The 27839-nt window shown below is 46.6% G+C and overlaps 1 protein-coding gene across 4 annotated transcripts in view; it reads left to right on the top strand.

The window, feature by feature from the left end:
• ASCC1 (activating signal cointegrator 1 complex subunit 1) overlaps positions 1-27839 on the top strand; it is a 729419-nt gene that overhangs the window by 67832 nt on the left and 633748 nt on the right. For all 4 annotated transcript variants that reach the window (XM_063961462.1, XM_063961463.1, XM_063961461.1 and 1 more), the window contains exon 5: positions 22158-22336. In XM_063961462.1, the coding sequence (XP_063817532.1) occupies positions 22158-22336 (179 nt within the window). The remainder of the gene's footprint in view (positions 1-22157; positions 22337-27839) is intronic.

The following is a 27839-nucleotide window of genomic DNA, read 5'->3' as shown; positions in this document are numbered from 1 at the left end:
GCAGCAACGCTTCGCAAGCATGTGGGGAGGGATCGCGCTACCGTATCTAGCTGAGCGCTGTAGTATGCTACCGGCCTGCTGGCATCACCGTGCTTTTGGGTTAGTACGCCTGCCGCGCAACCAGCACTTTCTGTTCCGTATAGTTCAAAGGGTTTCCCATAGTCAGGCATACCCAATGCTGGTGCCTGCGTTAGGCACTGTTTAAGTCTCTCAAATGCTGTCTCAGACTCGTCTGTATGCGAAATCCGATCAGGTTTGTTTGAGGAGACCATTTCCTGCAAGGGTAACGCTAGGATGGAAAAACCTGGGATCCAGTTACGGCAATACCCACACATTCCTAAAAATGTTCTGATCTGTTGCTGGGTTTGTGGCAGAGTCATGTCTCTAATTGCTTGAATTCTATCAGCGGTCAGGTGTCTCAGTCCTTGTGTTAGACAGTGTCCCAAATATTTTACCTTAGTTTGGCATAATTGCAACTTGTCTTTGGAAACCTTGTGTCCTGTGTCTGAAAGATGAAACAGGAGCTGTTTCGTATCCTTCAGGGATGCTTCCAATGAATCAGAACACAGTAGTAGATCATCCACGTACTGTATTAATACTGATCCACTCACTGGTTGGAAAGACTGTAAACAATCATGCAAAGCCTGAGAAAATATACTTGGGCTATCTATGAATCCTTGTGGTAATCGAGTCCATGTGTATTGGACTCCTCTGTATGTAAATGCAAACAAATATTGACTGTCAGGGTGCAGAGGTACCGAAAAGAAAGCGAAGCAGAGGTCAATAACAGTGAAAAATTTCGCAGTGGGAGGGATTTGCATTAGGATGACAGCTGGATTCGGCACTACGGGGAACTGACTCTCAACTATTTTGTTAATCCCCCTTAGATCCTGCACTAGCCGGTAACCCCTCCCCCCACTCTTTTTAACAGGGAAGATGGGACTATTGGCAGTGCTGGACGTTCTTACCAGAATGCCCTGTTGTAGCAAGCGCTCTATTACGGGATACACTCCTAACTCCACCTCTGGCTTCAGAGGGTACTGTGGGATTTTTGGAGCTATCCTACCATCTTTTACTTGTACAACTACCGGAGCTACGTTTGCCATTAATCCAGTGTCCTGTCCATCTTTTGTCCAAAGTGACTCTGGTATCTGAGATGTCATTTCTTCTACTTGGGAGGGGGAGTCCTATTTGTCATAATGGTATGTGACATTAATTTTGACGGGGAGTCTAACATGTCTCGTACTTCCTGAGCGTGATTCTCAGGTATGTCCAAGAATACACCTTCAGGAGTACAATAAATGACGCACCCCATTTTACACAGTAAGTCTCTTCCCAGTTGATTGGTCGGTGCCGATGCAGCCAGCAAAAAGGAATGCTTGGTATGTAAAGGCCCTATTGTAATCTCGGCTGGTTTGCTAACAGGGTAGTGCTGGACTACTCCCGTTACCCCTATGGCTGGAATTGTCTTACCAGTGGTTCTCATGCCCACTGTCGAATTTATCACTGATTTGGCCGCCCCTGTGTCTACAAGAAAGTTTAATGATTTACCAGCTACATTGATTGCAATTTCTGGTTCACTTCCAATGCTTGCAATCAATTTTACTGGCTGTAGATTACAGGTATGGCCACACCCCTATTGGGTATGGTGACCTCCCTGAATCCCGCTGGCAGCAACTACTTGTGATGGAGTTAATTGGGAACTACCAGAGGCTTGCCAATCTCTGTTTGGGGGGTATCTTTTTGTTTCCCCTGCATGTGGCTCATAACTCCGTTTCTGCGGACCCTGCTCCCAATGTCGTGTGTCGTGTCGTTGTCTAGGGGGTTGATAAGATTTTTGTACATTTCTCGATCTACAGTCTTGTGCCATGTGTCCCTGTTTATGACAAGAATAACAAATAACCACATTTGACTTACCCACAGGGTTTGGTGATATAAACAAAGGCTGCCTTGTGGTCAGGGCCTGTATACTTACTGCCATTAACTTATCACCTTGTTGTTCCCTATGTCTGGTGATGTTCCTATCGTGATCAATAGCAGCCTCTCTCAAAGTAGCCACAGACAGACCTCGCCAACATGGTTGTGTGGTCTGTACCCTAGTCTTTAATGATTCTTTTAAACCATCCATCAGTACCGATACTGCTACTTCTCGATGGTTTATGTTTGTTTTAATGTCCTCTATGCCTGTGTATTTTGCCATTTCTGATAATGCTCTGTGAAAATACTCTGCAGCTGTTTCTGACTCCTTCTGTTTAATGGAGAATATTTTGTTCCATTTAACTACCGCTGGAAAATACTCCTTTAACTGTAAACTTATTCTTTTTACATTATCTTTGTTGTACACATCTGTAAGAGGTACATCCTGATCTAATCCACAGTCAGCTAAAAATTGAGCTGCGTCAACATTGGAGGGTAAACATGCTCTCAGCAATACTTGCCAATCTTTATTATTGGGCTCTAAAGTGTTTCCTAGGTCTCTGATGTATTTTTGGCTAGCAACTAAGTCTTTTCTAGGGTCAGGGAATTCAGACACTATGGTCCTTAATTCCATTCGGGAAAATGGGCTGTACATGGCAATGTTCCTCACAGGGGTGACTCCTGATGTGTCAGTTTTCCCATTTGGAACAGCTATTACCCTAACAGGATTAACTCTAACAACCTCATTCTGTGTAGATTCTACAGGCTGTGGTGAAATAGTTTCAGCATAGTGTATGGTGCCGTACTTACCCGTTGATACGACCTCACCTATCCCTCCGCTAGGGGCCTTTGTTACTAATCTCGGGGGTGGAGCTGTGCCTACTGTGGTCTCTGCTATGGTGGCTGCTAGAGAGAGCGCTGAAATTGTTGCCGATTCGTCTTCTTGATCACACTCCTGAGGAAAGTTCAAAACAGGGTACAACTTGCACGGGTTAATACTTGCATTGGTTAATTTGTTAACATTATCTTTAACATTTACACAGTTGCTAAGTGTTTGTGTGTTACACCTTAGTGCGTCATTCTCCGCAACCAATTTTTCTCCTGATATATATGGTGGCGGTGGGGCCGTGGCTATCAGTTTTCTGATTGAGCCAGATCCCGCCGCCTGAACCAATCCTCTCTGTATGTCACCCTCCTGTTGCCACAACTGCAAATAATCATAATGCTTGATTCGTCTCTTTGCTGATTTGATGAGACATATCCTTCTCCTTAAATTCGTTAACACTTCTGTGCTGAAGCTACCTACTCTTGGGAATTTCTCCCCGTCATGTATTGTCATTCTCTCCCATTCATCACATAAAACCTCTGTGTGTGAACCGTATTTTTCACACATCACGTATCTTGCCGACCCAACTGGTCGGTTCACTGAATCAACCCGAACCGAGGTTGATCGCCCCCTACCTGAACAAGTGGCCCCCATAGTTCGAAGGTGTTGCTTTATTCAGCCAACCCTTACGCAAACCAAAATGCTCAAAATAGGCTGACGGTGGCGGTTTACCGAGTACCCCACTCACTCGCCCACGCCGACCAATACGACCTGATCACACCGATATGGTGCTGGCGTACTCGACCCAGGGCCCCTGCGACCTGAACCTCTATTTACTGGAACCTGTGAGGGTGATCCGAAGAGCATTTACTCTTTCCAGTAACTATTGGTTGTTGGATAGTACCTGAGTGAGCAGCGAACCTCCCTTAAAATAAAAAAAAAATTCACAAATCACGTTAGAATGTACAAATAGCGTTTATGACCTTCGTACACAAATAGTACCGGTCAGGTTTACTAATGTACACAATTACGTGCGGTACAATCGTTCAGCACATAAGCAACTAATCTTATGTACGGAGCGACCAGTGGAATCGAAAATTGCGGCTGCGAATTCCTTCAGCCAGAGCTTGTATGGCCTATATGGGTGTTGCACCAACCCTTTCTTGGTGTTGTGCCTGTGGACTGTATAGCGGACTTCCTTGTCTGCTGTACCTGAACCCGTTGGTCTGCTATGACCTCCTGGTCTGTTACAGTATGACCTCCTGGTCTGCTACACTCTAATGCTCAAATTGTATGTTTTAACCAGGGATGCCTCCCTAGCCACCATGTACGTCACTTACACGCATGTACCTCACGAGAACTCGACTTTTCTTGTGGTTCAACCTGTAAAATTGTATACAACACACTCACTCACCACATGTACACTTTTGTTTCTATTTCTATTTCTGCGCAGAAATTTCTCTTTAGACCAGATGTGTTACAAATTAGGAGAAGGATCTATTAATTTAAATTTCGAATTTAAAAATAAATTTGCGCAATTTATCGCCTTGCGTTATTTATCGCGTTGAGAGGAGAGAAAAAAACTTGTGATTTGAGTTACGTGGGCGTACCCGGACGCTCCGCTGCGTGATATACGCTGCGTGCGTCGGCCCTTGGATTGCGTACGCAAGTCTCAGTCCTTTGTTAGAGACACGTGTACGCAAAGCAAAGATCCACCGTAACACAATTTATACGTTTATCAATGTAGATGATCCTTTGTCATCTACCGCACACCACACTGACTTCGCCTTATCTTTCAGGCAGAGCTGTGTGTTTGTCTATACTTTAACTATTTTACCTTTACTCCTACACTTTGAAATAACGGCAAATCTCTCTTAGCACGTTTATCAACTATACAATAGCAAACAGGAGAGTGATATACGAAAATACACGAATGAAAAAGAAATGCAGATATGTGCGTGTGTACGCAAGACAGAAAAAATAAACAGTTTTAAAAGAGACTAGCGTGTTGTTCTTACCTCCGGTTCCCGGATTTCTTCAGCACCCTTTACTAAGAGAAGCAGACGCTTATCCAAACAGCACTACGAGGAATATGATCTCCCGCCCTTTGCTGCTGGATAATGTCTGCTGAAATTACCTAGTGCAGATATGTGAAGGACAGGACGAGCCCGCAATTGTTAAGGCAGAATATTTATCTTATATAATACCCTTTATGAGGTCTAAGAACACTGTACGCTAACTACGTATGAAGTACCGTAAGGGTACGCACGTTGCGTAACAATCGCTTAGCCGTGGTCGAGACGCTCAAGCGTTACGTTCGCTCACGGCCAAGAGATCACTGGCAGGCACGCTATTGGTTGCCGACTACCGTACTGATTCGCTATAGCGATGCGAACGCTCGAGACCACGGGGAGATCACCAGCGGCGCAGACGCTCACAATGTTAAACCTTTATATCTAAACCATAAACAGTGTATTATGCGGCAAACCCTTTGTGTAGTGATATGGTGTAAATGCAACACAGTATAACCTTATTACCTTTAAAGCTGTTCTAGCGTCACCGACGCTCTGAGAATACTTAACACTATAAGAAATACACAGATACCTAGGCTTAGGGTCCAACGCCTAATATATATATATTTAGAATGATATACTTGCAAAATAATTAATACAAATACAAATCATACACTACAATATAACATAGACTGCCTAACCAGATAACTACACAGGAAATACAATACAATTACTATTTAAAGGAGAATAAGAGAGAAAAAGGAGAAGAGAGAGAGAGAGAGAAATTGGCCCACAATAACAAGAAGATCAATATAGCTGCAGAGAAAAACTTACGCACAAAGGAAATGATCGCATGCGCCTCTGGACATCCAGCTCCCGATTTTCAGCAATGATAACCGTTGAAGAGTGAGAGCTGGATGTGATCGGCCTTTCTATTTATGCCCCACACACAATGCAATTCAATGGTCCCTACAATCTCATTGTTCATTGGACACAGGAATTCCTCCTCGCATTATAACAAAAGGTCATAGGTTGATTCATACAGGTGGGCTGTGACTATTTCCAACAGCTCAGGTGGGAGGGAAACTGGGTTTCCCGCCGCATGGATAATAAAGTGCAAATAAAGTAAATGTTCATAAACTTCTTATGTCCATAACTATTCGCACGAGCGATTAATCTGCTTCAAACCAACACCGGAATATTGCTAATTAAATACTCTTCCGATGGGTACTAAACACCACTGTATTACTCCTGTCTGACCCTTCGTATCAAACAAAGAGGGATTTCTCTGTTCACGAACATTCTATATTAACCAAACTTTCAGAATCTATCAAAGGGACCATGATCTACTAAATACATCATATAGTGAAAATATGTAATGATTGAGTCGCACGCTACGATCACATAAACTCTACCGTAAATACGCATACCGTGCGCCTGCGGGTGCCCGCGACTGTGAGTATGCGCACGTACGGGAGAGCGTACGCATGCGCAGCACGGACCTGTGTGAGGTGCAAATATGGTAGTGTGCATACAGATATTTTTCTGACTTTGACACCCCCATGGTGCATTGCATGACAAGGCACCTAATTGTGAAACACTCCTTGCTGAAGCTAAGGCTAGGAGAAAAATTGATTTCCCAAATTAGAAACTTAACGCCCACTTGTTGGGCATCCAAATCTGAGGACTACAAAAAATCTAAGTCCCATGGAATTGTAGGTGTATAAACGGAGGTTGAAATATAAGGACACCTTGTAGGAACGTATGCACTGTTGGCAAAAGAGCCAAACAGTGCAAAGAGTAATTTGACAGCAGAAAACTGTGCATTTAGTGTCGCTAACCGTAGTCTTCCATCAAACCTCGTCTGTAAAATAGGAAAGACGGGGTAAAGTGAAAGAAGATGTCGTCAACTTCCGAGCCTTACACCAACCAATATAAGCTCGCCAAATTCTGTGAAAATGAGCTGCTGTAACTGGCTTCCTAGCCCATAATATGTTTGGTATATCGACTCCGAAATACTCTAGTCTAGAGAGCTGTTTCAACAGCCACCCCGTCAAACGCAATTGCGCTTAATTGTGCAAAAGAAACAGACTCTGTTGCACAAGGTCTGGACGAAGTGGAAGTGGACCTGGATCGTCTGCGAGTAGACTGCAAAGATCCGAGAACCACGCTCTTCGAGGCCAATGAGACGCCCTACTTTGAGCATCCGAGGAAGCAGCGTAAATGGTGCAAACATATGCACGAGGCTGTGAAGCCACGCTTTCGTGAGAGGATCCACTGCCACAGCCATATGGATTTCTTGTTGTGGACACATACATTAGTGTTTGATAATTTTTGCGATATGCCATTAAATCCACCTGCGGGGAACCACACCGCTGGACTAACATCTGGAACACCTCTGGATAAAAAATCTATTCTCCTGGATGAATTCCTGACGATTGAGATAATCTGCGTCTTAATTGTCCACTTCCGGAAGGAACACTGATGGTAATATCACTTGGTGATGCTCGGCCCAATTGAGAAATCAAGCATCTTCTCACATGGCCATGTGACTTTGAGTTCCTTTTGATGTATGCGACTGCCGTCGCGTTATCCCACTGAACCCGAACAGTCAGAATGGAGTATGTGAACTACCTGTGGCAGAGCGTTCTAAATTGCCCTGAGTTCCAGGCCATTTATTGACAGGAATATTTGTCGGTGTGACAATAGACACCGAATTTGACACAGTAGGACTACTGCCCTCCAACCGGAGACGCGCAATTGCCGTTAGAAGTATCCAATATCAAACTCCAAACCGTTTTTCCACGGTGAGATTTTTATTTGGAGCCACCAGAGTTGCAATAATCTGGCCCCTGCAGACAACCGCACCATTTGATGAATTTGTAGATGAGAGTATGACCACTGTACTTGAAGATTTAGCTGAAAGGTACACGAGTGAAAACTTCCGAACCGGAGTACTTCGCAAGACGCCACCATCTTTGCTAACAAGCGCACCGTGACCGGTCGTGGTTTGAGCACAAATTGTACAAGAAGACGAATAGTTGTGGCAAGTAAATACATTGATCTACTGTATCTAGAATAATTTTAGAAAATGAATTAGTGTAGATCAGACCAGTTAATTGCTTGATTTTTATTTATTTATTTTTAAATTGACAAGCAAACCGTGCAGACCAGGACATTGTACGTCAGTAAGGCATTGTGAAGGAGCACTTGAGACGAAACCTTGAGGAGTAGGTCGTTTAAGTACGGAACTATTATCACTACCATGGATCAGAGAAGAGCTATCATTCAGGGCTGTGCCAGAGGAGCAGTGTTAATGCGTAACACAATTACAGTTATCGCAGACAAGCTGTGTTTTAGATTTTGCATTAGCTTATGATGTACAGCGACAGACAGGATAAAAGTTTTACCGTGATAAAAATCTAAAGTGTGTATCAGACTGCACTGTGCTCTAGGACACACACTACAAAACCCTACCAACACCCCTGCCCTCTCCAGTGGTTGAGTGTTGTAGGAGCTCCCAAACTTCCTGCAGGAAGAACCAGGAAGTATGTAAGATGGCGCCTCACCATGTGCTTGTTGCCATTATTGTAAAACCAAAATATACAATAAACTACGCAATACATACTATAGTAAACAAGCTAAATAAATGTTAGAGAAACATTCCTAGCATCGGCTAAATAGCCTGCTTTGCCCCTTATAGTCATTTGTACTAGCTGACTCCTTGCAATCCCAGCCCACAGTGCTATGCCTCAGTTTTTACGGCGCTGATACAGTGGGACCGTCGCTGGTAGCGAGTACCTAGGGAGCGGTGCCAGGACACCAGCAGCCGGTGTCTGGCTTATGTGGGGTGACAGGAGCCAGCCAACGGAAACCTTTCGGAAGCCTGCTAGTGTGAATTCCAGTGGTAAAGTGTCCCCGTCCCCCCCCGCAGCCCAGCAGCTCTTTGTGTGAGCTGCCGCGGCGGGTATTTGAGAAGCGGGGACGGGCGTCAGCGGATAGTGCCTGGGGCCACCTTACCAGAGAGTCTTCCCCCTCCTCCCGCACCCCGGGAGTTATATGTGAGCTGACCACGGCGGGAGTGGACAAGCGGGGACAGGGACCAGCGTCAGTGGATAGCTCCTTCTCACCAGTGAAAGTCTCCCCCCTCCTCCCGCAGCTATATGTGAGCTGACCGTGGCCAGAGTGGAGAAGCAGGGATGGGGACCAGAGTAGGCGGATAGCGCCTGGCCACCTCCACAAGTGAAAGTCTCCCCCCCCCCCCCCCTCCCGCAGCCCGGCAGATATATGTGAGCTGACCGCGGCGGGAGTGGAGAAGCGGGGACGGGACCAGCGTCAGTGGATAGCTCCTTCTCACCAGTGAAAGTCTCCCCCCTCCTCCCGCAGCTATATGTGAGCTGACCGTGGCCAGAGTGGAGAAGCAGGGATGGGGACCAGAGTAGGCGGATAGCGCCTGGCCACCTCCACAAGTGAAAGTCTCCCCCCCCCCCCCTCCTCCCGCAACCCGGCAGATATATGTGAGCTGACCGCGGCGGGAGTGGAGAAGCGGGGACGGGACCAGCGTCAGTGGATAGCTCCTTCTCACCAGTGAAAGTCTCCCCCCTCCTCCCGCAGCTATATGTGAGCTGACCGTGGCCAGAGTGGAGAAGCAGGGATGGGGACCAGAGTAGGCGGATAGCGCCTGGCCACCTCCACAAGTGAAAGTCTCCCCCCCCCCCCCCCCCCCCTCCTCCCGCAGCCCGGCAGATATATGTGAGCTGACCGCGGCGGGAGTGGAGAAGCGGGGACGGGACCAGCGTCATGCACCATAAGTATATGAGGGGCAGTACAGCTTAAAACATTCCCACCTCCAGAGCGGCGGCAGCATGAGCTGACCGCCACTATAGACAGCCCAGCACTGACACACACAGCAGCGGATGCATGATCTGACCGCCCGCTGAGTACCTGATGTGGGGTCTGGAGCACCGACGGGGCTTCTCTCTGTAAGCGCTGTCCTGCTCCCTCAGCCAAGGCTGGAATCAGCTTATGCTGATGAAGGTCTATGGCGGGACTCCTCTGTCTGAGTGCCGACAAGCCTTTGCGGCTTGTAGCAGCACATACAGAACCGGACCCAAACTTCTTAATACGCTGGGAAGGGCTGTGGTTAAAAATTAAAAAGTAAAAAAAAAAATATTCTGGAGCCTGAGTCCAGGATGTCCTATCCCATGAGGCACATAAAAAACACTGACATCTCTGGGGAGTATGGAGGGGGAAGGAGGGTTACACATTTAAATATTTAAATGTGCCTATCCCTGCTATCGCACCATCCATATCCAAGAGCAGTCCAGTGACTCCTAGTGGATGAAAAAGAAATTGTATTGGCTGTCCTGGGTGCAGCCTGCCTAAAATACATGGCTGATCGTAGAATCGAGACTACACTCAAATCTTTGTATACAGCTGCTGGGGTGGCCCTGAGATCCACTATAGCATGTGTGTGGATTACTAAGGCCATCGCCAAATGGTCGGGTAACCTACTTGAGGGGTTAAATATCTTGCCTCAGGGGGAGATTATTTTACTACTGCAACATATACAGGACTCTGCGAATTTTATGGTGAAAGCCATAAAAGAAATAATCTTGCTTAATGCACGCACAACTGCTATGGCAGTGTCCGCATGCAGAGGCTTATGGCTACGCCAGTGGACTGCTGACACGGACTCCAGGAAAGGTGTGGAAGGCCTACTCTTCACAGGAGAGGCCTTATTTGGAGATGAACTAGACAAATGGATCTCCAAAGCTACTGCGGGTAAGTCCACAGATCTTCCTTCTGCAGCTCCCCCAGCCAGGAAGGCCTACTCAGGACCTAATCTACAGTGCTTTCGGACTGCCAAGTTTAAGGGCAAAACCAGAGGTTTTTGTACAGCCACCAGAGGTGCTAGAGGTAAACCACGCAAATTAGCAACTGCGGGTTCACAGGAACAGAGCTCAAGCTATGCTTCCTCAAAGCCTTCAGCATGATGGTGGACCGCGATGCCTGGAAGACTGGCAGGTGAGAGCCCAACTAAAATTTTAAAGTCCCATCTGGACAGGTTCGTGCCAGGATCCCTGGGTCATAGATCTGGTCGTCTCCAGGAAAGAAATTTTCCCTATCTAAAAAGATGCTAGCTCGTTATCCTATCCCTGCGGAGTTGAGTAACAAGTGGGAAACTCCACCGCCGGTGGACTCTCATGTTGCCCGTCTGGTGGTGTCATCTACTCTGCCTGTCACCACTGTCACCTCACTTAAGGAACCGACGGATAAGCATGTGGAGGGATGCCTGAAGTCTATTTACTCTCTTACCGGTGCTGTACATAGACCCACTATAGCAGCCTCCTGGGCCACGAAAGGAATTGAAGCATGGGTACAGGAAATTGAGGATGAGCTGCCTCAGGATATTTCTGACACTGCCAGACAATATCTGTCTAATATTACTACAGCCTCTCACTATATTTAGGAGGTGGCCTCTGAGGCAGGTGTAATGGCAGTTAAGGCGTCTACTACTTCTATACTGGCTCGCCGAATTCTGTGGTTGAGGTCCTGGAAGGTGGACCACGACTCCAAAAAGACCTTGGAGGTGCTCCCTTTTAAGGGAGACATCCTTTTTGGGGAGGATCTGAATAAGATTGTGACGGACTTGGCAACTGCTAAGACTACGTTTCTCCTAAGTACTAATCCTTCTGCACCTAAGGCAAAGAGTACCACTTTTCGTTCCTTTCGATCTCCAGGGAAGAAGAGAGATGCAGATGCACACTCTTAGCACTAAGAACACTGAAATAAATAATTTAAATAAACCCTCACAATTAACATGGAGTATAATTGAAGTTCTTAGCACACATTTGCGCAAATATGCGGGCCCATGTACCGCGGCCAGGTGACTAAATCACATGGGTCCCTAACCATCCTAATACTATCACATTCTATAAATTTATTCAGGACTTATCTCTAAATAGGGCCTTATCAATGTGTGATCTGAAATGCAGGAATCCAGCTAATTTAAAAATTTATAGAATGTGATAGTATTAGGAATTCTGTATGGAAACTCTTCGCTCTATTGTACTGGCCATGGAACCCGAAGACTATATGGTATCCCTGGACATACAGGATGCTTACCTGCATATCCCTATTGCCATATCGCATCAGCAATATTTGCGGTTTGCTATTGGCAACCTACATTATCAATTCCAGGTTCTGCCGTTTGGACTGGCCACGGCCCCTCTGATCTTCACCAAGGTCATGGCCGTGATGACAGCCCTTCTCCGCCGTCGGGGAATCAGGATCCTGCCGTATCTGGATGACTTGCTGATCCTGGCGAACTCCCAAGATGGATGGTGCACCTGGGGGCAATACTGGACAAACACAACCAACGTTTCTTCTTGTCTCCAGAGAAGGTCCTGAAACTTCAGGACAGAATCAGATGCTTGCTCTCTCGCCAAACAGTGTCGATACACTCGGCAATGCAAGTACTAGGCCTCATGGTGTCCGCTTTCAACATAATAGAGTACGCTCAATTTCATTCCCGCCCTCTGCAGAGGTTAATCCTTTCCAAGTGGGACGGCCTGCCCCATCGGATCAGGTCTCAAATGATCTTGACTCCGGAGGTTCGTCTGTCACTGAGCTGGTGGCTACAGGACCAACAGTTGAGCAGGGGCCGTCCCTTCTGGAGCTCCAACTGTGTCCTCCTGACAACGGACGCCAGTCTGCGGGGTTGGGGCGTGGTGTTGGAGCAACACTCTCTCTCAGGGTCGGTGGACCAGGGAGGAATCTCTCCTCCCGATAAACATTCTGTAATTACGGGCAGTGTTCAGTGTGTTAATGCTTGCCCTGCCTCTGGTAAAGAATAGGCCTGTTCAAGTACAATCAGACAACGCCACCACGGTGGCGTACATAAATCCTCAAGGCGGCACTCAAAGCCGCATGGCAATGTAGGAACTATCAAAAATCCTCCATTGGGCGGAAACGCCATCTGCCAGCAATATCTGCATTTCCGGAGTCCTCAACTGGGATGCGGATTTCCTCAGTTGTCATGACGTTCACGCCGGAGAGTGGAGTCTTCATCCGGAAGTCTTTCAACTCCTAGTGGACAAGTGGGGCCTACCAGATGTAGACCTGATGGCATGTCGACACAATCACAAGGTTGCGGTCTTCGGATCAAGGACAAGGGATCCTCAAGCAGCGTTCATGGATGCACTGGCAATTCCATGGAACTTTCGGCTGCCATACGTGTTCCCTCCAGTGTTACTCCTGCCCAGGGTACTACGGAAGTTCAAGCAAGAAAGAAGAATACTACTTCTAGTTGCTCCAGCGTGGCCTAGATGGTATTGGTTCTCAGACCTGCAAGGTCTATCGATAGAGCGTCCTCTTCTCTGTCCTCAACGCCCAGACCTCCTCGTTCAGGGCCCTTGTGTCTACCTGGACCTGGCCAGACTGGCTTTGACGGCGTGGCTCTTGAAGCTTCACTCCTGAGGGCCAAAGGATTCTCCAAGGCGGCTATTATAACTATGTTGAAGGCCCGCAAACCCGGTTTCTGCATGGATTTATTACAGGATCTGGAACTATTACTTCACATGGTGTGCTGCTAAAAATTATGATGCCTATTCATTCAGAACTTTCAGGCTTTTGGCTTTTCTGCAGCAAGGCCTAAATTTAGACCATCGTCTGGTCTCCCTCAAGGTTCTTATATCTGCCTTGTCGGTGTGGTTTCAGAGAAAAATTGCGTCTATTCCTGATGTTCATACTTTCAATCAGGGTGTTTTTTTTACGGATTCAGCCTGTTCCTCCTGTGGCTCCATGGGATCTGTCTGTTGTCTTAAATGCCCTACAAGAGTCTCCATTTGAACCTCTTGAGTTTGTGGACCTTAAATGCCTTACGCTTAAGGTCCTGTTTCTACTGGCTATTGCCTCTGTTAGGAAGGTGTCGGACTTAGGCGCTTTGTCCTGTCGTCCACCCTTTTTGATTTTTCACCGTGACAGGGCAGTTCTTTGAACTCGCCTCGGTTATCTACCTAAAGTGGTATCTTCTTTCCATCTTAACCAAGAGATTGTTTGGTTCCAGCTTTTATCTCTTCTGCTTTGTCTTCCAAAGAACGGTCTTTGGATGTAGTGTCTACGTGGAGAGGACTGCCTCTATCCTGAGGTCAGATACCCTTTTTGTACTTTTTGGTTTCCACAAACGTGGCTGGCCTGCGAATAAGCAAACCTTGGCCAGATGGATTAGAATAAGCAAACCTTGGCCAGATGGATTAGAATGGTAATTGCACAAGCTTATGCGCAGGCTGGACTCCCAGCTCCTGCTGCTATCAAAGCCTATTCTACGCGGTCTGTTGGACTTTCTTGGGCGGCCCCTTGTGGCGCGTCCACTGAACAATTATGCAAGAGGACTGTGGTCCTCAGTGAACACGTTCATTAGGTTCTATGCCTTTGATACTTCCGCCTCCCAGGATGCTTACTTTGGACGCCGGATTCTTGTGCCCGCTACGGTGCATCCCCTCCCATGAGAAACTGCTTTAGGACATCCCCGATGTATTCCCTGTGGAATCCCAGTGTACCCCACTGCAGAAAAGGAGATTTGTGGTAGACTTATCATAGTTAAATCTCTTTCTGCGAGGTACACTGGATTCCACAGGACACCCACCCTGACGCACTTAGCTTCTTTGGGTTTGCATGGGATTAGCTGCTGGTCCCTTCTCCTGTCGTGAGAATGTGGTTCTCTGTGACTAACATCTGCCATCTCTTTTACCTGCGGCTGCATTGGACTGGTTAATGAAACTGAGCTCCAGTGCCTGGAGACGGGGTTATAGAGGAGGCAGTGCAGTGCATCCTGGGAACAGTCATAGCTTTAGCCTGTTGGTGCCTCGGATCAAGATCCAACTCTACACCCTGATGTATTCCCTGTGGAATCCAGTTTACCTCGCAGAAAGAGATTTAACTATGGTAAGTATACCATAAATCTCCTTTTTGAACCTCAAGTCGTTGAACCCATACTTACGAGTGTTCAAATTAAAGATGGAGTCTCGTAGAGCGATGATTTCAGGTCTGGATGAGGGGGAATTCCTACTATCACTGGATATGAAGGATGCGTACCTTCACATTCCGATCTGGCCGCTTCGTCAGACTTCTCTAAGGTTTGCACTGCAGGACGGCCACTACCAGTTCCAGGCCCTGCCATTTGGTCTCTCCACAGCACCAAGAGTGTTCACCAAGGTGATGGCAGAGATGATGTTTCTACTCCGCAAACAGGGATTTAACATAATTCCATACCTGGATGATCTTCTGATAAAGGCACCGTCCAGGCAGCGGTTGTTGGACAGCATTGGCCTGTAAACAAGACTACTCCTGGATCACTGGTGGATTCTGAACTTACCGAAATTTCTCCTGGAACCGATGCAGAGGCTTCCTTTCCTGGGAATGATACTGGACACAGAGTCTCAGAGAGTGTTCCTTCCCTTGGAGAAGGCTATGGTAATCCAGTCGATGGTTCGGGCTGTCCTGAAGCCAACCCGGATCTCGGTGCATCTGTGCATTCGCCTTCTGGGGAAAATGGTGGCCGGCTGTCGGGATCCCGGCGCACAGTATACCGGCGCCGGAATCGCGACAGCCGGCATACCGACACTTATTCTCCCTCGTGGGGGTCCACGACCCCCCTGGAGGGAGAATAAAATAGCGTGGCTCGCGTAGCGAGCCCGCAAGGGGCTCATTTGCTCTCGCCACACTGTCAGTATGCCGGCAGTCGGGCTCCCGGCACCGGTATGCTGGTCGCCGGGAGCCCGGCCGCCAGGATACCATACTACACCCATGGTGGCCTCTTGCGAGGCGCTTCAGTACGGAAGGTTTCATGCGAGGCCCTTCCAGCTGGATCTGTTGGACAAATGGTCTGGATCGCACCTTCACATGCACCACAGAATCTGTCTGTCACCAAGAACCAGAATCTCCCTTCTGTGGTGGCTACAGATGTCTCACCTTGTCAGGGGTCGGAGGTTCGGGATTCAGAGTTGGATTCTGCTAACCACAGCCTGAGCAGTCACCCAAGGGGGGCAGTTTCAAGGAAGATGGTCAAGTTTGGAAGTGGTCCTTCCAATAAACATCCTGGAACTCAGGGCAATCTACAACGCCCTTCTGCAGGCCTCATCTCTACTTCGGAATCGGGCCATTCAGGTCCAGTTGGACAATGTAATGGCAGTAACATACATAAACCGACAGGGCGGAACGAAAAGCAGAGCCGCAATGTAAGAGGTGTCAAGAATTTTCCTCTGGGCGGAAAAACATGACGTGGCGTTGTCGGCAGTCTTCATTCCGGGAGTAGACAACTGGGAAGCCGACTTCCTCAGCAGACACAACCTGCACCCGGGGGAGTGGGGCCTCCACCCGGAAGTGTGCCGGTGGTTGACACATCAGTGGGGATATCCACAGATCGACGTGATGACCTCTCTACTCAATAAGAAGCTCAATCGGTACTGTTCCAGGTCGAGAGACCCACAAGCAGTGGCGGAAGATGCCCTGACAACTCCATGGGTCTACCAGCTGCTCTACTTCCTCTGATACCAAGAATTCTAAAGAGAATAAAAAGGGAAAAGATTCAAGCAATCCTCACTGTACCGGACTGGCCTCTAAGGGCCTGGTGTGCGGATCTTCTCGAGATGCTGATCGAAGATCCGTCGCCTCTACCTCTTCGTGAGGATCTTCTGCAACAGGGCCTGTTCGACTATCAAGACTTACCGTGGCTACATTTAACCGCATGGAAGTTGAACGGCTGATTCTAGCCAGGAGAGGGATTCCTGACAAGGTCATCCCTACTATGATCCAAACCAGGAAGGGGGTAATGTCTAAATATTACCACCGAATAAGGAGGAAATATGTCTCTTGGTGTGAGAGCAGACAATATTCTGCGGTGGATTTTCATCTGGGACATCTCCTGCTTTTTCTGCAGTCGGGAGTGGATATGGGCATACGCCTAGGCTCCATTAAAGTCCAGATTTCTGCCTTATCTATTTACTTTCAGAAACAATTGGCTTCTCTCCCTGAGGTCCAGACATTCTTGAAAGGTGTTCTGCACATCCAGCCTCCCTTTGTGCCTCCCATGGCACCTTGGGATCTCATTTTGGTGCTACAGTTCCTCCAATCGGACTGGTTTGAACCGTTACAGGAGGTTGACATAAAGTACCTTACATGGAAGACCGTAACACTGTTGGCCTTGGCTTCAGCAAGTCGTGTGTTGGAGCTCGGGGCGTTGTCTTACAAGAGTACCTACCTAATTTTCCATGAGGACAGAACTGAACTCGGAACTCGTCAGCAATTTCTTCCTAAGGTGGTGACCGCGTTTCACATCAACCAACCTATTGTGGTTCCGGCTGTTACGGACACCTCGCTACTTCAAAGTCTTTGGATGTTGTGAGGGCTTTGAAGGTGTATGTAAAGAGAACAGCTCGTCACAGGAAATCCAACTCGCTGTTCGTTCTCTGATCCCAATAAAATTGGGTGTCCTGCTTCAAAGCAGTCTATTGCACGCTGGATCAGGCTCACTATCCAGCATGCTTATTCCTCACAGGGGTGCCGGTTCCAAAATCTGTACAGGCCCACTCTACTAGGTTGGTGGGTTCTTCTTGGGCGGCTGCCCAGGGTCTCTTGGCTTTACAGCTCTGCCGAACAGCTACTTGGTCAGGTTCAAACATATTTGCAAGTTTTACAAGTTCGATACTTTGGCCTCTGAGGATCTTCGGTTTGGTCAATCAGTTCTGCAGGAACCTCAGCACTCTCCCACCCGGTTTGGGAGCTTTGGTACTTCCACATGGTACTAAATGGTTTCCCAGTATCCCCAAGGACGTAAGAGAAAATAGGATTTTAATTACTTACCGGTAAATCCTTTTCTCTTTAGTCCGCACGGTTCTTCATTCTCCCTGCACTGTTACTTTCAGTTAAGTATTCTGGTTGGTTCAGCTGTTGCTGTTCATGTTTCAAGTTTTGTTAGCATGGCTTTCCTCTTGTTCTGTGTGTGCTGGTTCGTAATCTCACCACTTTCCTTATCTATCCTTCTCTCAAAGTATGTCTGTCTCCTCGGGCACAGTTTCCTAGACTGAGTTTGGTAGGAGGGGCATAGAGGGAGGAGCCAGCGCACACTATCAAATTCTTAAAGTGCCCAAGGCTCCTAGTGGACCCATTTATACCCCATGGCTCTAAATGGACTCCCAGTATCCCCTATGGACTATGAGAAAACGATTTACCGCTAGTAATTAAAATTCTATTTCCCCCCCCCAACATGCCGAAGGACGGTGAAAAAAATCCCTGTGAAGTGCCAGCATTGGGGCTAATTGAATAGCCCCCAGGGGTTTAAATTAGCCACGGTAAATCACTGCAGCTAATTGAACCCCCCCCCCCCCATATTACTGTTACTGATACAAATAGCATCATACAGTACACAACACAAATAAGTGCAATCACCTGTACCTTTATACCACCATACCACCACAAGGTGTCTCCATAATAAATGCAACTTAATCTACAGTATACCTCTGTAATATCCAAGAAAAACCGAGTTGCTTGTTGCACAGATTAATGCTGAACGGAAACTTTCATGTGTGGCTTTCTTGTGTAACATAGATAGAGGGAGGGTTTTCTCAGTCACTTCAATACATCAATACATAATAGAGCAAGCTCAAATATTCATTCTTCTAATATATAACAATGCTGCTCAAACAAGATAAAATAATTCAAACAAGACAAGAGGCATTCCCCAGGGAACAATAAAATACTCCAATACAAGGAAATAAAGGTTACTATTTATACGCATGAATAATATATGATCATGGTTGTGTAGGCAGCTGTTATATGTATACTAATAAATGTAATAAGTACTGTATATACAGCAAGAAGATAACGTACAGTAAATGGGAAAAAGAAAAATGTAGCGGTTAAACATTGCATTCAAAATGAAAGCATTTGGGTGACATAATTGAAATGTAAAAAATCCGGAATTTCCCCCCCCCCCCCCCCTATATTTTTCATATTTTAACTGCTTCAAGTGCAATGTAGCAATGGGCAGAAGCCAGGTCACTTACTAGTAAATCATTATATTGAGATCCCATGTTGCAGTGTATTCAGAAGGGATTCCAACAGCCGGAAAATTAACTGCATCCGCTGTAGACTGTCACTAACTTGCAGCACCGTAATGCTGGCCATACGAATACACGATATCGACCTATCATTCGACCCATTGCATGCAGACCGTGCATGTTCATGGGTGCAAATACGGTGCGATGTGCGGCCCCGTGGGTGGCACGTCACATCAGCTGATCATATGTGCTGCACATATGATCAGCCGATCCCGGCCCCCAGCAATTGCGGCGGCTGGCAGGGGGGATCATTAGTATGACTCGCATGTAATGCGAGTCGTACTAATGTATGGCCAGCATTAGACTAACCTGCAGTGTTATCTGTCAACCACCTTCATTGTGGGGTGTATAATTGTAATTCTTATTAGGAATCAAACAGGCTATATACAGTAGACCACTGATCCAGATCATAACTTTATACAATATGATTAAGTTATCAATGGGTTGGGTACACAATCCCAGGAGTCACAATCCTGACATTCAGGATCCCAACAACAGTATAACGGCGGTTACAATTCTGTCAGATCCCGGTAAATATTTTAACCCAACCCTTACTGCAATCCCTAACCATCCCCTGCCACAGCCCTACCCTGACCGCTCCCCACCTCCCGCAGCCTAACCCTAACCTCCCCCACAGCCTAACCCTAATAGGCCCTACACGTTAGTCGATTTCACTGAACGATATGACCGAGAACTCGTTCATATCGTTCAGTGTGTAGGCACCAGCGATGAACGATGCACGGCCCCGCACTTGTTCATCGTTGGTGCCGGGTCGCTTATACATGCAGGCCAATATGGACAATCTTGTCCATATTAGCATGCATTGCTATGGAGCCGTGTGATGGGGGTAGTGAAGAAACTTCACTTCCACCCCCGTCACCCCCCCCCCCCCCCCACGCCACCGAGTCGGCCGTATCTGCCGTCGGGCACCTCGGCGGCACATCGCCATATGTGTAGGGCCCATTACACTCCCCTTAGTGCCTAACTCTAATCTCCCCCGCCCCCTCAGCCTAACCCTAATTGCAGAAATTTCCTTCTGTAGTGGTTGCGATAGTGCCGTAATTGAGGAATGAAGGAATGTTTATCGTGTTCAATTAGTTTTACTTTTTAATCAGTCAGACAAGTATAAATAAAAACCTATAAAAACATGCTAGACCAGAAATGAATCTGGTTAAACAAATAAACATACGAGTCCCGCTGCAGGCAGAAGGAGCATACAGAAGCTTTTGTCTTGCTTGTTTACATGTCCCCTGAGACAAAATCAGAAAGTATACAAGCAATAAAAGGCACATTATACTGACAATTATTTTAGAAAGTATGTGTTTTGTGATATTCCTCTTGTTGAGTAAGACATACTTTAAATGCTTTGTTTGAAAGTTACTGTTTTTTTATTGTTACTGTGTTTTACTGGTTCATTGGGTTCTGAAACACATTTCCATATACCGTAATCTTAACACTGCATTGTTAAATATTCCTTCTTTACTTCAGATACCCTAATACTGTATATTAAGGTAAACAAGCTTAGATGAGCCTGATTCAATAGTGAACGCAGATAGTGTCCCGACTGCAAATCTGTACACTGCTTTCTGCGGAAATATGCAAATGTCTCAGCCGTGGGGTTTGTACAGAGGCGCCTAATGGCGGAGCATCAAATCCGCCACTTGCGTACAAAGATGCCCCATTGGTCGCACCTGCGTCTCACCGTTGAACATCTTTGTTGTTCTGTGGTTTTTCAGGATGGTTGTTGGAAGTAAGGCGCCGAACACAGACGCAGTAACAGGCTCAGACACGCCCCCAAAATGGTTGCAAAACACCTGGGTCTGACTCTCCACAACCCCCTGTTACCTCCCACAAATGACCAATTACAGTCAGTCCCTCTGCAAATCCTAAGTGCGGCCACCTTGCAAGACCATCGCGGTGCATAATCAGTGCTGAAATGTTGCTCAACTGTTCAGATATCGGTATTGAGAAAAATTTGTGTCCACATCTTAAGCAGGCCCAGGGTGCGCAAATTAAATAACAAAATACAATGCTTGACATTGTCTTTTTCTGTATATACAGACCTTATATTTTAATTGGAGAATGTCTGCATTTTCCATATGGAAAACATCACAGTTATAATAATAATAATAATAATAATAATAATTTTTGTAGCACTCTTTCTCCAGTAGGACTTAAGGTGCTGGGGACGGTAGAATAATTCACTGAGGTCTGTACTGTGCCACCTACTACACCAACATGTGTTCTCTACATGGTTTGGAGTTGCTGAGCTAGAACGGGAGGTGGTTGTTGAACAGTCAAAAAGTTGACACACACATGATCCACACATTTTTTCTTTAGGGTTTTTTCATGTTTTTACAACTTTTGCTGCATTTACTATCCATGTCACAAAGTATTACCTTTAGTAACCGAGGCCAAAGCGTGACGACGAAGCGAGCCTGCGAGGGGAAGCATTTTAACACATTTGGGTGAAATATGTTTAAAAACACAAAAGTCAACTTTTTTTGTGTCAACCTTTTGACTATCGATAGGGTCAAAAGGTTATGGTTATGGTGTCGTCCTGATGTCTGTCAATCTTTATAATGTCTACAGATGTGTCCTCTGCATCTTTGATTTGAGCACAGCATTCAAGCCTCCCAGTCCCGGCAGGCCATGGCGTGGCGTCCCTGCAGCACGCCACAATAGAATCCACAATACAGTTTTACCGCTGGGTGGCGAATGCTCCATGCACAAAAACGACCGTACTGAAAACAATATTGTGTCAGTAGACGGTGATCCCTGATTAACCGGCCAATCACATTCAGGCAGTGTAAACAGTCACTGGGCTTGGCACCTTCTCCCAAGCTTCATCTCTACTGTGTGCCCCCAAGCTGCATTGGACTCTAAACCGCTATTGAGTTTTTAGTGTACCTTCTGATTGCAGTGATGCAAACTGGCACACATACTGGCACACAACTCCCCCCCCCCCCCCCCCCCTGTCATTTACTTCTATTCAATGCCAACATAAACTGTGTGTGAACTAAAATCCCACTGTTTATTATGCTGAATGAGTTTATTATGGTGAGTGCCAAGCTCAGCGATCCTTATTTATAATGTGGTCACTTACAACTTGCACCCCAATCCTGGGAATGGTGAGTGCAGTTTTGCACCCTAGTCCTGGGATTGGCAATTGGTATGGATTAGTGATATATAATATAGTACTATTAAGAGACGGCGGAGAAATATGTGAAGGTATGTAGATCATTTTTATGCAGAACTTACTAGTCAAATATTTTCTTTTAGTCATTGCAGGTCAAAACCGCAATGGGGTTATTTCTGCAAGGACTCGCATTGAACTTTTATCAGAGAGTTTTCGGAAAAGGCAGCCATTCACCCACTTTTTGTCCTTTGCACTCAACCAGCCAGAAATCCAGGAGAGGTTCTTACAGTTTAAGGAAGAGGTTCTGTTGAAGTGCTGCAAGGTAGGACATAATCTATTTCATTGTTAATTTCTCATAAGTGTGAGTGTCTAATAGATGTAGAAACATTTGGTGTCACGTTGCTGCAGATGTTTATTTGTTATGTGGCAGAGTAAGTAACTAAGGAACATACAAAACTAATATAAAGCGTTGCAAATGAACATCATTGGGAAGGAGGAAATGAATCCCACACTGTCCTCTTACTAATCTGTGATACAATAAGTGCCACTCTATTATTATCACATTATATAGACATATCGCCCTGCAGTGCACTAAACCCTTGTTCCTAAGCTGTGGTGCCCATTGCTGGTAAAACACCTGTAAGTGAGTTCCAGTACAGTTGCTGCCAGCTTAGAGCTCTCACTTGTACATGTAATTGAGAGGTGTTATTGTTCATGTTTGACAAATCAAGATGAAGAAAATGGTCTATTGAATATGTTTCTTCCAGGCGTGCTTCCTCAGTTCAGTGCATACATTATATATTAGAAATGATATGCATACCAAGCAAACATCAGAGTGTTCCAGGACAGTGCATCTACCTGGATTATACATCTGTACACACGGCACACACTCTCCTAGCAAGAATGAGTCACCCTATTGGGTCAGGGATTACTAAACAAACCCAATCCCTGATGCAGTGAGCCTCCCAAGTGGAGAAAGGCAATGTTTACATACCAAAGGGAGAAAGAGACCATATGTTTTTCTGAAGTCCCACTGATATATTCAGCCTAATTTTAGTCAATAGTTGTTTTCTATCCACTTTACTGAGCATTATCTTCTTAACTCAGAGGACTCTTGCTGCTTTAAAATAAGAAGGAAAATCTATGTAAATATATACTGTTTACATAATTTAAAGTTTCTTACTTTATCGGTAGTGGTATTGTATGTTATGATGAATCTTGATTGTCAGGGTTCCTCTTATTCTTGTAAACTCGGCTGTTTCAGTTTACACGCTAGAGACTTATTAAATAGTATTTTAATCTAAAGATATCCATTGTTATTACTAGGGACAAACCTCATTTTTTTATAACAGTCAGTAAAGGTAAGAAAATGAAAAGCTATTTCTTTATACGTTATTTATATGACAAAATGTATTTTATTTATTAAACGTTTCTTATATAGGGCAGCACATTCTGTTGCGCTTTACAATTGGAAACAGCAGTGATCAAATAAACCTGGGTAATAACAGACAGACAGTGAGTGTCAGTGGGTGCAAAGCCCCGGATCCGTCTATTGTAGAGAGACTCGCGAGATGATGATGTCATCATCTCGCAAGTCCGGAGGTAGCTCCACAGCGGCACAGCTGACGGATGGATCAGGGTCTCTGTAGCAGTGCGCTGCTCAGCAGTCTTCACGTTCTGACAGTGGCCCCATCCCCTACCTCCGAGTGAAGTCTGCAGCAGTGGCCGGAAATCCTGGGGAGTCAGCCAGCCAGCCAGACAGTCTCAGTCACCCACCTCCTACAATAGAATATGTGGAGAGGATTGTGCTTTATCACCTTATGTATGTGAGTAGCAGCTATGGAGTAAGGGAGGGAATCCACTATTCCTTAGACACCCATATTGTTATGTGATAATACTCCCAAGCGTAGTGTGTAAGCGCTTGCTTACACACTAAAAATAATTGTACATACACAATTTAATTTAACATTTATGGTAATTAATTTAAAAAGCTACAAAATACTAAAATTAGGTTGTGTTAAAATGATAGGTAAAAAAATGTTAATCATATGTCCTAACAGGGCCGGCTCGAAGCACGTTCCTTAGGAGCGGCCGCGTTGAGCGCCTGACTCCTAAGGGCGGCCATCAGCCATCTGCCCTTTCAAATCACGTGCCGGTTCGTCAACCAATCAGAGCTCGCGGACCAGTGGCGGCTCCTGATTGGCTGACGGGCCGCAAGCTTTGATTGGCTCACGAACCGTGCCTGGTTTTACATACCTGCCGCTGTAGACCGGACTGAGAGGCAGGAGAGGCGCGCACTGTGCTCTCCTTCCCTCGGACACAGCAGCAAGCAGCTGGGGGCTTATGTGTATCTGACACTGTGGGGGCTTATGTGTATCTGACACTGTGGGGGCTTATGTGTATCTGACACTGTGGGGGCATATGTGTATCTGACACTGTGGGGTTATATTATGTGTATCTGACACTATGGGGGCATATTATGTGTATCTGACACTGCACTACTGGGGGCATATATGTATCTGGAATTGTGGGAGCATATGTGTATCTAGCACTGCACTATTGGGGGCATATGTGTATCTGGCACTGCACTGTTGGGGGCATATGTGTATCTGGCACTGCACTTTTCGTAGCATATGTGTATCTGGCACAGCATAATTCGTGGCATATGTGTATCTGGCACTGCACTACTGGGGGCATAGATGTATCTGGCGCTATTGGGGGTATATGTGTATCTGGCTCTGAACTACTGGCTTTATTATGTGTATCTGGCACTTTACTAGTTTCATTATGTGTATATGCCTCTCCAGGCAGTTGCTGCGTGATCCCCCTCCTATACCTCTACAGCGACGGGCAGGCAGAAGTCCCTGTGCCCCCCTCCCTGAGCCATAGCCACATAGTGCGTTTTTGTCCTTTTAGTAATACTTTGCACAGGTTCCGGCAGGTAGGGGTGACAACGACATCTTCAATATGTGTGAGAGGCAGCGGAGGGCCGGGGATTTCTGCTGATTGGGTTGTGCAGCAGCAGCAGCAGGGGCACAGTCTGTATGGCTACAGGACACAGTGCACAGCCCTTTCCTTCCTCACTGCTGGCTCCTCCTCCTCACAGTGCCGTGGAAGCAGTCTGTTACGGGTCCCACTCCTCCTCCATGGCACCCACCACGCTGGACTGTGACTGGGACATTTGAGCAGCACCTGCTGCCACTCTCTCTATCTATGTCCCTGCTGTCTCTCTATGTATCTGCTGTCTCCATCTGTCCCTGCCGTCATCATTTAATTAATAAATAAATATATATACACACACACACACACACACACACACACACACACACACACACACACACACACACACACACACACACACACACACACACACACACACACACACACACACACACACCCCCCCCCCCCCCCCCCCCCCAGTGGCCAAAATTGCGTACACTTTTTGAAATTTTAATGTTTTTCAACTTCAAATGCTTATAAAAACTGTTTCACTTAATGCAGTGCAATGATTCATATATCAAATGAAAGGAAATGTAATGCTGAATTCAACAAAAGGGAAGTTATAGAGAGAAAACAACACTTAAGGTGAAAATCTCTGTGTACTTATGATGTCACTGTCTCTTATCAGTATTTCGTTGGGTATCCTATATTTCTCTAACGTCCTAGTGGATGCTGGGGACTCCGTAAGGACCATGGGGAATAGACGGGATAGAAGCCCACCGCTGAGGGGGTGGGGCCTTCTTCCTCAGCACTCACCAGCGCCATTTTCCTTCCACAGCTCCGCTGAGAGGAAGCTCCCCAGGCTCTCCCCTGCAGAATCACGGTAGAAGGTAAAAAAGAGAGGGGGGGCACAAATTTAGGCGCATTAATCATATACAGCAGCTACGGGGTAAACACTAAGTTACTGTGTAATCCCTGGGTTATATAGCGCTGGGGTGTGTGCTGGCATACTCTCTGTCTCTCCAAAAGGCCTTGTGGGGGTCCTGTCCTCATTTAGAGCTTCCCCTGTGTGTGTGGTGTGTCGGTACGCGTGTGTCGACATGTTTGACGAAGAGGGCTATGTGGAGGCAGAGCAAGTGCAGTTGACTGACATGTCGCCGCCGACGGTGCCGACACCTGTTTGGATGGATATGTGGAAGGTGTTAAATGATAATGTAAACTCCTTACATAAAAGGTTGGATAAAGCTGATACCTCGGGCCAGTCAGGGTCTCAACCCATGCCTGATCCTGCAGCGCAGAGGCCCTCAGGGTCTCAAAAGCGCCCACTATCCAAAATGGTTGACACAGATGTCGACACGGATTCTGACTCCAGTGTCGACGACGATGATGCAAAATTGCAACCGAAAATGACAAAAGCTATACGCTACATGATTATAGCGATGAAGGATGTTTTACACATATCAGAGGTGAACCCTGTCCCTGACGAGAGGGTTTATATGTATGGGGAGAAAAAGCAAGAGGTGACTTTTCCCCCTTCACATGAGTTAAATGAATTATGTGAAAGAGCGTGGGATTCCCCAGATAAGAAAGTCCTGATTTCCAAAAGGTTACTCCCCTAGGGTAGATAAAGCTCTCACACGCTTATCTAAGAAGGTGGCCCTGCCGTCACAGGATACGGCCGCCCTAAAGGATCCTGCAGATAGAAAGCAGGAAAGTATCCTGAAATCTGTTTATACACATTCAGGTACTCTACTGAGGCCGGCAATTGCGTCGGCGTGGATGTGTAGTGCTGTAGCAGCGTGGACAGATAATCTGTCTGAGGAAATGGATACCTTGGACAGGGATACCATTATGCTGACCCTGGGGCATATAAAAGACACTGTCCTATATATGAGGGATGCCCAGAGGGACATTTGCTACTGGGCTCTAGAATTAATGCAATGTCCATTTCTGCCAGGAGGGTCCTGTGGACTCGGCAGTGGACAGGTGATGCCGACTCCAAAAAACACATGGAGGTGTTACCTTACGAGGGTGAGGAATTGTTTGGGGACGGTCTCTCGGACCTTGGCCCTCATTCCGAGTTGTTCGCTCGTTCTTTTTCATCGCATCGCAGTGAAAATCCGCTTAGTACGCATGCGCAAAGTTCGCACTGCGACTGCGCCAAGTAACTTTACTATGAAGAAAGTATTTTTACTCACGGCTTTTTCTTCGCTCCGGCGATCGTAATGTGATTGACAGGAAATGGGTGTTACTGGGCGGAAACACGGCGTTTCAGGGGCGTGTGGCTGAAAACGCTACCGTTTCCGGAAAAAACGCAGGAGTGGCCGGAGAAACGGTGGGAGTGCCTGGGCGAACGCTGGGTGTGTTTGTGACGTCAACCAGGAACGACAAGCACTGAACTGATCGCACAGGCAGAGTAAGTCTGGAGCTACTCTGAAACTGCTAAGTAGTTAGTAATCGCAATATTGCGAATACATCGGTCGCAATTTTAAGAAGCTAAGATTCACTCCCAGTAGGCGGCGGCTTAGCGTGTGTAACTCTGCTAAATTCGCCTTGCGACCGATCAACTCGGAATGAGGGCCCTGGTTTCCACAGCTACTGCTCGGAAGTCAAACTTTTTGCAATATATTCCCTCACAACCTAAGAAAGCATTTCAGCCACCAGTGGGTTCGCTCACAGGTGGATCCCTGGGCTATACAGATTGTGTCTCAGGGATACAAGCTGGAATTCGAGGTGATGCCCCCTCAACGTTACCTAAAATCGGCCCTGCCAGCTTCCCCCATAGAAAGGGAAGTAGTGGTAGCGGCAATTCACAAGCTATTTCTCCAGCAGGTGGTGGTAAAGGTTCCCCTTCTTCAACAGGGAAAGGGATACTATTCCACAAT

Source organism: Pseudophryne corroboree, chromosome 3 (assembly GCF_028390025.1).
Source record: "Pseudophryne corroboree isolate aPseCor3 chromosome 3, aPseCor3.hap2, whole genome shotgun sequence".
Taxonomy (NCBI): domain Eukaryota; kingdom Metazoa; phylum Chordata; class Amphibia; order Anura; family Myobatrachidae; genus Pseudophryne; species Pseudophryne corroboree.
Note: the sequence above shows the minus strand (reverse complement) of the source record. Positions and strands in the feature narration are given on the sequence as shown.